At 45.8% G+C, this 14,030-nt stretch overlaps 1 protein-coding gene across 1 annotated transcript in view; it reads right to left on the bottom strand.

Moving 5' to 3' along the window:
- Positions 327-14,030, bottom strand: part of FBXO16 (F-box protein 16) — a 51,773-nt gene continuing 38,069 nt past the window's right edge. The window contains exons 7-8 of the mRNA XM_005683582.3: positions 13,554-13,656; positions 327-926 (exon numbers count right to left, since the gene is read on the bottom strand). Of these exons, the coding sequence (XP_005683639.2) occupies positions 747-926; positions 13,554-13,656 (283 nt within the window). The 3' untranslated portion in view covers positions 327-746. The remainder of the gene's footprint in view (positions 927-13,553; positions 13,657-14,030) is intronic.

The raw sequence follows: 14,030 nt of genomic DNA, 5'->3' as shown, positions 1-14,030 counted from the left end.
TGTGGGGAAGGCAGCCGTCTGCAAGCCAAGGAGAGAGGCCTCAGAAGAAACCAACCCTGCCCGCATCTTAATCTTGGACTTCTCAGCCTCCAGAAAATAAATGGCTGTTGGTTTTGAGCCACTCATCAATGGTGGTGGTGGTTTAGTCACTCAGTCGTGTCCAACTCTTTGTGACCCTGTGGGCTATAGCCCACCAGGCTCCTCTGTCCATGGGATTCTCCAGGCAAGAATACTGGAGTGGGTTGCCATTTCCTTCTCCAGGGCATTTCCCCACCCAGGGATCAAACCCAAGTCTCCTGCATTGCACGCTGTTTCTTTACCTCTGAGCCATCAGGGAAGCCAGGAAATACCAGCGGTACTTTTGTTAAAAAGCAGCCTAAATGGACTAAGACTTTGTTGCAGCAGCCCCAGCAAACTATGACACCACGGTCAATCATCCCATCTCTAAACCGCTTGTGGAGCCTTGGGGATGTGCTGGTTATATCCTTCTCGGACCTGGCCTCACACAGCCAACCTCACCAAGGACACTATCATATATCCCTTTATCCACTCCACGGTATCTATCATCACATTCCCAAGTTTATAAATATGTCAACGTTTGTGCGGTAAATACCTGTTCCTGAAATACTGCAGGACTCGCTTTCCCCAATAAGGTTCCTAAGCCATTTCTAAGCGAGGATCCAAGTGACAGCCAAGTCTCTGTGTAGAGCATCTTGTCATTTTTGGAAGAGTCTTTTCACATTTTTTCACATCAGCTGCTGCTGGAAGGCCTGGGGTGATGACTGAAGCCCAGAGAGCCTCTGGAGATGCTGTGTGAGAGTTTTTGTTGCTGCTTCAGTGGCTGGGAGGCCCAGTGGCTGGTGAGGAAGCCAAGCAAGGTGAGCTGGAACGTGTAGGGAGGCCCTGGGTTCTGCATTTAAGGAACTCTGGGGAGGAAAAAAGATACCGCTAGAGTGAGCGTTGTTAGAACAGCAGAAAAAGCTATCTAATTCAACTTATTTAAGGAATATAAAGGGCTTCCCTAGCGGCTCAGTGGTAAAGCATCCACCTGCCAAGGAGGAGATGTGGGTTTAATTCCTGGGTTGGGAAGATCCCCGGGAGAAAGGAATGGCAACCCACTCCAGTGTTCTTGCCTGGAGAATTCCAGGGACAGAGGAGCCTGGTGGGCTACAGTCCATGGGGTTCCAAAAGGGTCGGACACAACCTAGTTCTAAACAACGACAAAGTAGGATAAAACAATTTTATAAAATCATAGGACGGGAAGGGATTTATTGAGACGTGCCGGTTTCACCAGCTTCCCCCTCATGCAACCCCTCACGTACTGAGTTACTCCTAAGAAATACATTTCTTTGTCTCCAAAGCACTTTCACAGCCACATTTCATTTGAGCCTCAAGGAAACTGTGTGAGGTAGATAGGGAGGTATTAATGTCTCCATTTTACAAATAAATGAAACCTAAGAGCAGGTAGTTGAAATGCCAGCGTTCGAGGAGCTAAAAGGTGTTAGAGCTGGGTCTGGAGACTCGTGATCCTGAGACCAGGCGGGTATTGATAGAGTTCCCATCGTTTACCCTCCCTGCTAATCTGGGCATGCGCACAAAAGACTGATGTCACAGGTGGACATTCCATCCAAAACTCACGGCGAGGAGGGACTTCTCAACATCTGGCCGCGAGCAGAAAAGGCAGAGGAAGGGAGAGAGCGAGAGAAAGACATAATATGAGCTGAGTTTACAGGGAGCAGGAGGGGGCACATGCACCCTTATCTCAGCCCCGACTGGGCAGAGCAACACAGGAGAGCAAGCAGATGTACAGAGGCTGAGCCTCTCCGAACACGGTCCCCCTCCCGCCTCCCATATTCAGCTGGCAGGTCCCAGGAGTCAGGTCATCTGTTACCTCCCTCTAATGCTCTGATGGATATGTTTGCAACACACAGGGTTTCCAGTAATCTGGGGGAAATCCTACTTCAGGCTTTCACTGAATCAGAAATTGCTCCAGCCTTGACTGCTGTCTCCAGTGAACTGGGTCCCTCTTCCTCTACAGAGATGCCCCACACAGGCTGGTCTCGCCTGCACCCTCCACCTGCCGTCTCTCTCTCTGTATTTTTAAATTGGAGGATAATTGCCTTACAATGTTGTGGTGGTCTCTGCCATACATCAATGTTAATCGGTCATAATGAGATACACACACACACACACACACACATATATATATATATATATATATATCTCCCTACCCTCTTGAGCCTCCCTGCCCCCTCATCCCACCCTTCTAGATCATCACAGAGCTCCAGGTTGGGTTCCTTGTGCTATATAGCAGCCTCCCACAAGTTATGAACATACATGGGGCTTCCTTGGTGGTTCAAATGGTAAAGAATCTGCCTGTAATGCAGGAGACTCAGGTTTGATCCCTGGGTTGGGAAGATCTCCTGGAGAAGGGAATGGCAACCCACTCCAGTATTTTTGCCTGGGAAATCCCATGGACAGAGGGGCCTGGCAGTCTGCAGTCCATGGGGTCTCAAAGAGTCGGACACGACTGAGTGACTTTGAGAGTGAGTGTATATACATCAGCGCTACTTTCTCAATTTGTCCTAGCTGTGTCCACAGGTCCACTCCCTACATCTGCATCTCCATAGGTTCATCAGCACTATTTTCCTAGATTCTGTATATATGTGTGGTGCGTGCATGCTGAGTCACTTCGGTCGTGACTTTGGTCATACAGACCCCATGGACTGTAGCCTGCCATAACGCATATCATACACGCGTTAATATATAATATTTGTTTTTCTCTTTCTGACTTACTCACCTGCTCTCTTTACTCCTTCTCTACATCTATCCTTGGAGGCCCACCTTCTCCAAAAAGCTTGAGTGTTTCAGGCCTCAGGGATTTATGTCCCAGCTGCATTCCTGAAGCCATTATCATCCAGACCTCCGAACTTAGCACTGAACACGTGCTCTTCAGGACTAGTTTTCTGATGAGACGTCAGCCCCTGGAGAATCAAGCTGGAATCCCACACCCTACTGAATCTACGCTCCTGCCTTTAGTAGATCCATGCGTGTTAGCTGTGACTTTTCTGGGAAAGAGTAGCCAAAATTGGGGTTAAACACAGCCAGTCGTTGGAATCCAAGAGGAAAGGGGGAAGGCGTGGGAATTGTCTTCCCGTGTTAGAAGTTTTCGGTGCTGTTTCAAGATCTGCATACAGTCAGCATTTTCATGTTGCTCTAAGATTAGCACAAGGTAAGAGAACAAACAGAAGCCTTCCTTTGTGCTATTTTAGGAACAACGAAAACAGAATAATACCTTCCAAATGGAGGAACAGCCTAGCTTTCTGTGACACAAGAATGGGCTCGTAACACCTCAACTGTAACAGTTTCAAATGGAATCCTATTACAGTGCAAAGTATATTTATCACTGTATTTGAGGAACGCTTTCTCCTAAGTCCCCCAGGGGGAAATCCACAGGCCCAGGCAGGCTCCTCTCAAGCTCTCCTTTTCCACCCTGGCAGGTCCCAGGGACTCCCCCGCCCCACCACGTCTCCTCTTGGTAATTGTCATCACCTACCCAAACTGTCATTTCTCATCACTTCCTGAGGGGCTCTGGAAGCTGGTCTCTTTACGCCCACCTGTTGGACTGCACCTCAGAGGCTTACAAAGCCTGCATTTGCCCAGCTTCAAGACTGAAGAAAGCCTGGACTGGGCAACAGAGGGCTTCCCTGGCGGCTCAGCGGTGAAGAATCCACTAGCAATGCAGGAGACACAGGAGATGGGGGTTCGATCCCTGGGCCAGGAAGAGCCCCTGGAGAAGGGAATGGCAACCCACTCCAGTGTTCTTGACCGGAGAATCCCATGAGCAGAGGAGCCTGCCGGGCTACAGCTCATAAGGTTGCAAAGAGTCAGACATGACTGAAGTGACTTGGCACCCACACATGCATCAGGCAACAGAGACATCAGTGGTTTGACATCAGTGGTTTGACAGCTTCTGTGTCTGAAGCAAAGTCCTAGAGCGACCCCCCACCCTGTGCAGCAGACACCTTCAGGACGTGGCAGCAGGCTTTGCTCCTGGTGGAGGGGGAGACTGCCAGTTACATAGAGCGACCCCCCAACCCTGTGCAGCAGCACCTTCAGGACGTGGTAGCAGGCTTTGCTCCTGGTGCAGGGGGAGACGGCCAGTTACATAGAGCCACCCCCCGACCCTGTGCAGCAGCACCTTCAGGACGTGGCAGCAGGCTTTGCTCCTGGTGGACGGGGGAGACTGCCAGTCACAGGGAAGTCGATGTTAGATGGGCTCACCGATTACCAGGGAAACCAACAGAAGGGCACACCCCTCACCACCCCTTTGATAAGATCACTAGCTGGGGCCCAAGGCAAGTATGTAGGAAGGCCAGAGTCAGCGTAAGTGAACCAGGCACTGGGCGGGCAGGGGATGGACAGAGAGCAAGAGAACAGCCATCTGGAGTGGGCTGGTCATCCACCACCCTTCCTGGCTGTCCCTGGAAACAAGTTTGCAGACCCTCTTCATTTTAAGACTTTAACGCCCATCATGACAAGAGGAAAGACAAAATATAAGGAGGAAAGACAAAATATGGGGAATTCTATGTGTGTGTGTGTCCAGTGGCTAAGTTGTGTCTGACTCTTTGCAACCCTGTGGGTTGTAGCCCGCCAGGCTCCTCTGTCCGCGGAACTTTCCAGACAAGAATACTGGAGTGGGTTGTCATTTCCTCCTCCAGGGGATTTTCCCGACCCAGGGATCAAATCTGTATCTCCTGCCTGCATCTCCTGCGTTGGTAGGTGGATTTTTACCACTTGAGCCACCTGGGAAGCCTGAGGAAATATACAAAAGGTACAAATCTGACAGTCTTGAGCTTGGTCCAGAGCATCTGATGATCTGGTCGAACTAACTTGAAATTTCTTTCATGTCAACATTGGGTGTTGTAAGCAGATAGGGGAGGGGGTCCCTGGAGAAAGAGAATCAGGCATGAGCTCTTTGACATAAGAGAACCCATTTTTGTCCAAGACATTTTGTGATCTAAGCCTGGCCCCAGTGCTTGCCCTTAAACAGGTCTCAGTAATTAATGATCTTAAGGGAAGAAAGGACTGCAGGAATGGAAGGAAAGCAGTCAAGATTCGGTCTGTGATTCCCCTGGTGGTCCAGTGGCTAAGAGTCCGAGCTCCCAATGCAAAGGGGCTGGGGTTCCATCCCTGGTCAGGGAACTAGATCCCGCATGCCACAACTAAGAGTTTGCATGCCCCAACCAAAGATCCTGCATGCTGTATGATGTGGCCATTAAAAAAAAAATTGGTCCACATTAAAAAATACATACCTTAAAATTTTTTTTTAAATAGAGCAATAGAGGTGAGCGAGAAATAATCAACACAGCAACAGGTCTGTTTTTGTTCTTCATTTGTCTTTAGCTCTGGGGTAAAACCGTCAGTTGTGGGGGGAAAGGCTAAGCAGAAAATTCTAGCCAGGGTTTTGAAATCTAAGTCCAAGATTATATGATGCCACCATTCAGCCTCCCAAGTAGGTGACATAAAGTCAGGATGTGTCGCCAAATGTGCACAGGACATAAAATTCCTATGGTTGTTTGTTAGTAGGGACTATGAATTTACATTTCAAAATATCCATGTCTGAAAAAGTTGGCTTCTAATGTAGTTTGCTGTAAAAAGCCAAAATATTTAATACAAAGGGTTATACACGCGCACATACATATAGACTGCATACACACACATATATATTTTTTAAAGATTTTTTTTTTGATGTGGACCATTTTTAAAGTTGTTTATTGAATTTGTTACAATATTGCTTCTGTTTTTTTGTTTTGGTTTTTGAGCAGTGAGGCATGTGGGATCTTGGTCCCCCCATCAGGGATTGAACCTGCAGCCCTGCATTGGAAGGCATAGTCTTAACCACAGCACCACCAGGGAAGTCCCTTTTGTTTAACTCTTAAGTAAAAACAAGAAGCCATTTGGCCCCCGTCTAAATATTCAGGGAAAGAAGCGAGTAGAATTCCTCCTGTTGGAAACGCCACGTTAATTTATTATGCATAGCATGATCAAACAAGAGGCCACAAGACAGAACAAGCAGACCACGCTCTTTCAGAGGCAAAGGAGAAATGCGAAGATGCTAAGTCGTGGTCCTCCCTGAGAATTAATTTTGCCCCCAGGATTCTTAGCAATTAGGTCTTTTCATCTTGGAGGTATCAGAGGCAGAGGAAGGCGCACAGCACCAAGTCCATGGCACAGAGTTCAACACACAGTATTCTGCCTGGGGGCGTGGAATCAAAAACCCAGCCCTGAGGAGTCCTGCACAGACACAAGATGTATGGAGGCCATGCAGGGAAAGAAAATATATGGGTTACACGTCATACCGCTCTGGATGCAACCATTTTTCACACAGCAGAAACTGTGAGAGAAAAGACGAAGGAGAAAGACAAAGAAAAGTGGGGGAGGGCTGTCCCTGGTGGTCCAGTGGTTAAGAATCTGCCTTCCAATGCAGGGGGCCAGGGTTTGATCCCTGGTGGGGGAACTAAGATCCCATAAGCCACAGGGCAATTAAGTTTGCAAGTCACGACTACTGAGCCCGGGAGCCACATTTAGAGAGAAGCCCGCGCCCCACAATGAAAGATCCCACATGCTGCAATTAAGACCCACCACAGCCCAAAAATAATCAATTAAAAATATTTAAAAAAGAAAAGTGGGGAAAGTAAAGGTAAAATCGAGAAAGAGAAGGTTGGAGCCTCATACTGGCCACATGGCTGACCCCTTGTCAGCAACTCAGCAGCCACTCAGCATCAGCACTCTCTCAGCATCCCTGCTGTCTCCATGGTGATCTGATGTGATTCTGATGGATGTGGCTAGTTCATGAATGCTTCCTGGAGCTGGGCCCTGTTGTTGCTAACTCCATTTTCCAGATGAGAAAACAGTGCTTCCGAGATTGTCAACAATTTGTCCCAAATCACTGAGTTGCTGAAATTGTGGGATCAGGCGTTGAACCTAGGCTGTTTCAGGCCCAAGTGTGTGCTCTTGGTCAGCAAAGTGAAAAATAAGATGGTGTTTAATGGAGGAGAACGTGAACATGTATTGAGTACTTAATATATACCTGGCATGTGATCCTCACAACAGTCCTGAAAGGGAGGTATCATTATTCCCATTTTATAGATGAAGAAATTGAGGCTCAGTGCTCACTTCGACAGCACATATACCTCAATTGGAGTGATACAAAGAAGATTAGCATGGCCCCTGCTCAAGGATGACATGCAAACTGGTGAAGCATTTCACGTTTTTACAGCAGAAACCTTCACAACACTGTAAAGCGATTTTCCTCCAATTAAAAAATAAAGTTTAACAAGTATGAATAAAACAGGGAAAAATTTTTTAAACTGGGGCTCAGAGAGGTTAAGTAACTTATCTAAAGTTGCAGTGCTTAGTAAAAAAGCCCCGGTCTGGGGCACGTCACCCCCTCTCAGCGTCTATGCTGGGAGTTTTATACTTTCTCTCTGAAATAAATCCTGTTTGCTTGCTACCATGAAAAAAAAAAAAAAAGACCAGGTCTCTCAGACTGCAAGGCCCATATTCCATTAAAAAAAAAAATACATTGTTGTTTTGCTCCTAAATTTTATTTATTTATTTGGCTGCTTCAGGTCTTCACTGTGGCATGTGGAATCTAGTTCCCTGACCAGGGATCAAACCCAGGCCCCCTACATTGGGAGAAGAGTGTCTTAGCCACTGGACCACCAGGGAAGTCCCCCATATTCTTCCTTATTCTTTCTTCCAGATGGAATTCTCAGGAATTTCACGGATTGGACTACGTAAGTAAAAATCTCTCCTATAGATATTTTTAGCTCTGCACATCCAAACCAAACACCTAGGGTATCTGTCAGAATTTGAAAGAAGTCTATTGAAGACTGCTTGCAAGAAAACCACTGTATAAAGTATGTTTTATAAATTCTTCTGTTTTAATTAATCAGGTTTTCTAAAGTTCAAAGGGAAAAAAAGGAGACAGAAACCAGTTTTTAATGATTTAGAATTAGGATTCATGAATACACTGGGTTCTTTTTGGTATTAGGGGAAAGCAGAGAGTAAATGTGGTGGGAAACTATGAGGGTCCGGAGATGCAGACTTTAGCCTGGAAGAGACATTAAAGAGGTATTTCAGGGGCTTTCCTGGTGGTCCAGTGGCCAAGACTCTGTGCCCCAATGCAGTGGGTGTGGGTTCGATCCCTGATCAGGGAACTAGATCCCACATGCCACAGGAAAGCCTGAAGATTCTATGTGCCGAAACTAAGACCCGGTGCAGTGAAATAAATAATAAATGAGATAAATATTTAAAAGAAACCTCAGTTATTAAAAAAAAAAAAAGATGCAATTCTAACTTATTTTAGAAATAGCTTGAGTGTCTGCTAGTCAACAGCAGAGCTAAGGCCAGAACCTGGGGTTTCCCAATGCTTAAACCATTGTTCTTTCTTAAATGTGAACCCTGAATCGCTTTAGAGAATACTCCTTTGTCCTCCTCTCTTAATCCAGATAGGGGGAAAAAAATAGTGAGAAAGCTTAAAGACTATTAAAAAACAATCAGGACATTAAGAATCAAGTTATCCTGGAAGGAGGTCAAGACGGTAACCACAGAGGCTGGAGTTAAGGGGAGGAGCACCAGGCAAGATAAGGTCTTATCTAAAGCAATTAGAGTAAGCAGGCAATTAGAAGCTTTTGTTACTTGTATTTAGCTGAACAGTGAACAGAAAGCTTTTTGAAATCCTTGGCTAAATCAAAACCTGGAAAGTGAGGACTTCTAACCTTCAAGAAAAAAAGTTCAGCATGAGGCAAAAAGGTATTTGTTTTTATACTTAACTTGGTAGGAAAAAGGAAAAACAAAAAACAGACAAAAACCAAGATGTCAGCTCAGCTGGGTCCCAATTCCAGCCCGGGGGAGCCCAAAGCCACCCCTCTTGGTTTTAGTTTTAAGGATAGCATTTTTTCCTCCCTCCTTGGCCAAGCTCAGTGTGTGGGATCTTAGTTCTCTTACCAAGGATCAAACCCTCACCCCCTGGAAGCGTGAAGTCTTAACCACTGGACTGCCAGGGAAGTCCCGCCCTCCCCACCTTGGGTTTTGTAAATAGTCCCGAGGGGCTTTCTTGGTTTCTAGACTACTGAGATCTTGCTTCCATGTGTAAATTGAGTATAATTTCCTAAAGATATGGAAGGCAGGCTTTACATCCCAGTAATAGGGAACAAATTTGATTGGGAATGGCTGGGTTACCATCTAACACTGTCATTTTCCCCTGCCTGGGCTTAGCTTCCCTCCAACCGGCTGGCTTTTCTTTCCTGGTTTTATTTCTTTCCTCTCCGCCCTCTGCCCCACCTCCCCTCTAATCTCCAGCCGGGCAGGTTGTCCCCCCCCTGGAGTCCAGGTGCTTGTAGCATTTGCTCCTTAGTGGCTTTCCCCCAAGGAGACAGCTCCCTCCTTCTTCTTCCCAAAAAGGAATCGTGGGGCCAGCTGTTAAGATTTTTTAAAAGTATTTTTTTTAATGTCTTTATTCAAGATGGGAAAATCTCTGAAGTTTAAGATGGCACCTGGCTGTCCCGTGGTGCTTATATTTTTTCATGGCTTTGTTCTGTCTGGAATTTTATTATAACTAATGATGGGACTTCCTTAATGGTCCAGTGGTTAAGATTCTGGACGTTCAATGCAAGGGGTCACAGGTTCAATCCCTGGTCAGGGAATTAAGATCCCATATGCCACATGGTGTGGCCAAAAGGCAAAACAAGCAAACAACCACCACAACAAAAAACTAATGGTAATGAACATACTTTGATAATAAATCACCTTCAAAATGATAAAGCATTAGTGATCGAATAGACAGAGATTCGCTCAGTCATGTCCAACTCTTTGGGACCCCACAGGCTCTGTCCATAGGATTTTCCCAGACAAGAATATTGGAGTGGATTGTTGTTTCCTCTCCCAGGGGAATCTTCCCGACCCAGGGATCAAACCCGCCATGTCTCCGGTATTGGCAGGTGGATTCTTAACCACTGAGCCACATGGGAAGGCTAGCTTCTATCAATGATTCACACCAAAAGGTGGTTCAGTGAAGCAGCTATAGTGAGGCAGTGCTGGAATTCAAAGGGGAATCAGGTACCCTTGAAACTCAAACCTAATAATAGTGGAAAACATCACCAACTCACAGCAATATACACAGATTTGAAACTGTTTCCTTGAGAATGTTTCTGTTTGGAGGGAGAACTCTAATGACTCATTCTAAGTAACGACAGGCAAACAGTGAAGATGCCTCAGTGACCTGATAGCCATGCCCTGGAATGAGAGCCGAGAGAGGGGTCCCCAGCCTCCGGGGTCTAATGCCTGATGATCTGAGGTGCAGCTGATATATTAATAATAGCAATAAAGTGAACAATAAATGTAATGCACTTGAATCATCCTGAAATCATCCCCTCTTCCCCAATTCATGGAAAAAATTCTCTTTCATGAAAGTGGTCCCTGGTGCCAAAAAGTTTGGGGATATTCAGAGGAATGTTCTTTGTCCTTCACACCCACGCTGTTTTTCTTCTAACCGCCCCATCTCACAAAGCTTGAACCTCTCCTAGCGCCACACGCCCTTCCCACTTTGAGGGGCAGGGTGCACGCCAGTGCTCAGGCCTCAGGTCCTCCCTGGGCGTTGGTGATCTGTCCTTCTCATTCTGGCTTTGTAAGGCGCTCCCCTAAGTTCTTCCTGCTCCCCTGTGTCTCTAGTTCCTCCTGAATCTTCCTAGATAAACCTGTCTAAATGATGCAAGAACTTTCTATCTAATGAATCTGTGATGTTCTCCACTTTAATCCCACCCGGGCTGTGTCTACCACACTCTCTCCACAGCTGCACTTATTTCTGTTTCGTTTTCAGCTTTCTGTTTTACCCAGGAGTACAGCCGATTAACAATGTTGTGACGGCTTCAGGTGGACAGCAAAGGGACTCAGACATATGTATTCATGTATCCATTCTCCCCCAAGCCCCCAGGCTGCCACATAACATTAAGCAGACTCCCCTGTGCTGTACAGTTGGTCCTTCGTTATCCATGTGATTGTCGGATTTTATTTACTCCTTACTTTCTTTGTGCCCCCTAAATGAATTTCCTCAAAACCCAGTTCCTCTCATCTCAGGCCCCACAGCTATTATTTCATTTTCACAATCACCTTGCCTCATGCAGGAGGTTGCTCCTTTCCTCCGAGGGAGGGGTGTGGTGGACGGTGGGGCAAAGTGGCGCAGGGGAGGGAGGGGGCCTTAGCCACCTGCAGCCTGCGGCCTAACAGCCACAAGGCTCCCCAGGGGCAGAGTGGTGCAGGCTCTGCCTGCCAAGGCAGGAGATGCAGGAGACTCGGGTTCGATCCCTGGGTCTGAAAGATCTCCTGGAGAGGGAAATGGCAACCCACTGCAGTATTCTTGCCTGGAAAATTCCATGGAGAGGAGGAGCCTGGCAGGCTACGGTCCATGGGGTCACAAAGAGTCAGACAAGCCTGAGCGTGCACGCACATCACAGACACCAATGTGGAGTCCAACATCCCAGCTCACTTTTGGAGGGTTTAATTATGTCTTAATGCTCCCTATCATAATTAAGCAGAAATAGTGATTCTAATTAGCATATTTACAGAAACCACACAAGTATGCTTCCCTGGTGGCTCAGGTTTTAAAGAACCCACCTGCAATGCAGGAGACCCAGGTTCGATCCCTGAGTTGGGAAGATCCCCTGGAGGAGGAAATGGCAACCCACTCCAGTATTCTTGCCTGGAGAATTCCATGGACAGAGAAGCCTGGCGCGCTACAGTCCATGGGGTCGCAAAGAGTCAGATACGACTGAGCAAATAACACACACAAGTAGATCCATACAGTCGCACACTTCACCTACTCATCGCTTAATGGTGTTCCATCCTTGTTTACTTTGCCCTGGTTTCCCTTTCAGCTTAAATGAGCACAACTCTTGAAGTCTTATTTCAACTTAAGCAAGCCCTGCTAGAGGGTGACAGATGGTGAATGTCAAAAACCCAGAGGGAGGATTTCTGTTTAGCCTTTGATTTTTGTTTTGTTTTTTTAAGCCAGAGAAACGTCCGACTGTGCTCATAGTTTGTAAGCATATGTCACCAACTTTCACCTTCCTGCAAATTCCCTGTGCTCCCCCAGATCTCTCCTCTACTTCTGGCTAAGGAGGGGCTGGCAAGTAGGCGGCCGCATGCCTGAGTGGCTTGGGTGATAAACCTCATAGTTATTTTTCCCAATTAATGGTTTTCACTGACAACTTTACTGCTCTATTTTAAGCTTCCTCATCCCCTTGGGCCTCCATACATATGTCTGTGATAAGTCTCATCCCGTCCAACCAGATTGTCTCCTCAGAATATAGACTAACCTATTTCAAAAAGCTCATCTCTCTCTCTCTCTTTTTGGAACATAACACTTGAAAATGCATTGAAACAGAAAGTAATTAAGCTTTAAAGGAGAGCTATAAAAGTGATTTATTCATGAGTACACACTTATCCTTCTCCCAACTGACACCCATTTGATATTAATTTTCCTTTAGTGTGTATCTGCAGCCTTTTTCTAAATCTTTACTACTAATAGAAACTTTTTATTCCACCCTTATTCCCTTCTACTTGGCTCCAAAGACTCATATGTGCTGAAAGGGATCCACTAGGGGTACAGAACCACAATTTGGGAAATTCTGCTCTGAAATAATAATGCTCCCTAGTTACAACCACTGACTTTTATTAGGTTGTCAATTAGCTATTTTTTAATTAGAGGAAGAAAAGTTCTTAATTCATTTTTTTTCCCTGAAGTTATTTAGAATGCACTTTTATCATCATTCTCCGCTGGTGACAGAACAGCTATGGAACGCGTATCAGGCTGGCCGAAAAGTTTGAGTTTTTCCATAACATGTTAAGGAAAAACCAGAATCAAGTTTTTGGTCAACTCAATATCTTTTTCTTGGGCTTGCCAGGTGGTGCCAGTGGTAAAGAATTCTCCTGCCAGTGCAGGAGATGCAAGAGAAGGTGGGCTTGATCCCTGGGTCAGGAAGATCCCCTGGAATAGAAAAAGGCAATCCATTCCAGTATTCTAGCCTGGAAAATTCTGTGGACAGAGGAGTCTGGTGGGCTACAGTCCATGGGACCGCAGAGAGTTGGACACAACTGAGCGACTAAGCACAGCGCAATACCTTTTTCTTAGGTCAGTGGAACTTGCATTCTACAGATAAGTAATTTCTACAGAGAAATTTCTATAGGCTCCCCTCTCTGACCCCAAAGGACTCACAGAAAAAGAAAGAAACAATAATAATACTTCCTTTATATTGTATAGTTTTCAAAGCAGATTCACACACATCAATCCATCCAAGCTTTTAAAAAAACCGAGGCTCAGAGAGATTAAATAAAGGGCATCTTCAAGGTCACACAGCTAGCCAGTCAGTGTCAGAGACCAGAATTTAAACTGTTACTTGATGATTCCCATAAAAAAAAATCAATAGGATTATAGAGGTCCTGCATTTTTCATTAACATGGGGGGGGGATGTTTTGTAAGCAATACTTACCAGCGACTGTGCTTTTCTTAGTTTAGATCTCTCCTGTGATTTATTTTTCTTATCACGTGACTGTCGGTTGAAAGCTGGAGTCATTTCCTGTCTTTTCCTTCTCCTGTTAATTGGAGAGCATTGGGAAAATTATAAATATCATTTTAAAGCTTTGGTGGTTGGCAGAGCTGTCTGTCTATTTGATTTTGTTGTTCCTGCGGTTTAAAAGATTATCTTCACTCAGCTGGAAACAAGCCAAGTGTCTATCAATAGAGGAGGGGTTGAATAAACTCTGACACATCCACACAGTGGAGGACTGTGGGCTGTAAAAAGGAGGCCAGAGTATTTCTTCATATACCTGTGGAGTGAGCTCCAGGATATATTGTTACAGGAAGAAAGAAAGCGGGATAAAGTGGTATGTATTGTGTGACACCATTTCTTTCAGAAAGGGGTGCATGTGTCTGTATTTGTTTATATTTTTTTCATCCGCCCCACTCC

Source organism: Capra hircus, chromosome 8 (assembly GCF_001704415.2).
Source record: "Capra hircus breed San Clemente chromosome 8, ASM170441v1, whole genome shotgun sequence".
Classification (NCBI taxonomy): domain Eukaryota; kingdom Metazoa; phylum Chordata; class Mammalia; order Artiodactyla; family Bovidae; genus Capra; species Capra hircus.
This window is presented reverse-complemented; position numbering and strand designations above follow the sequence as displayed.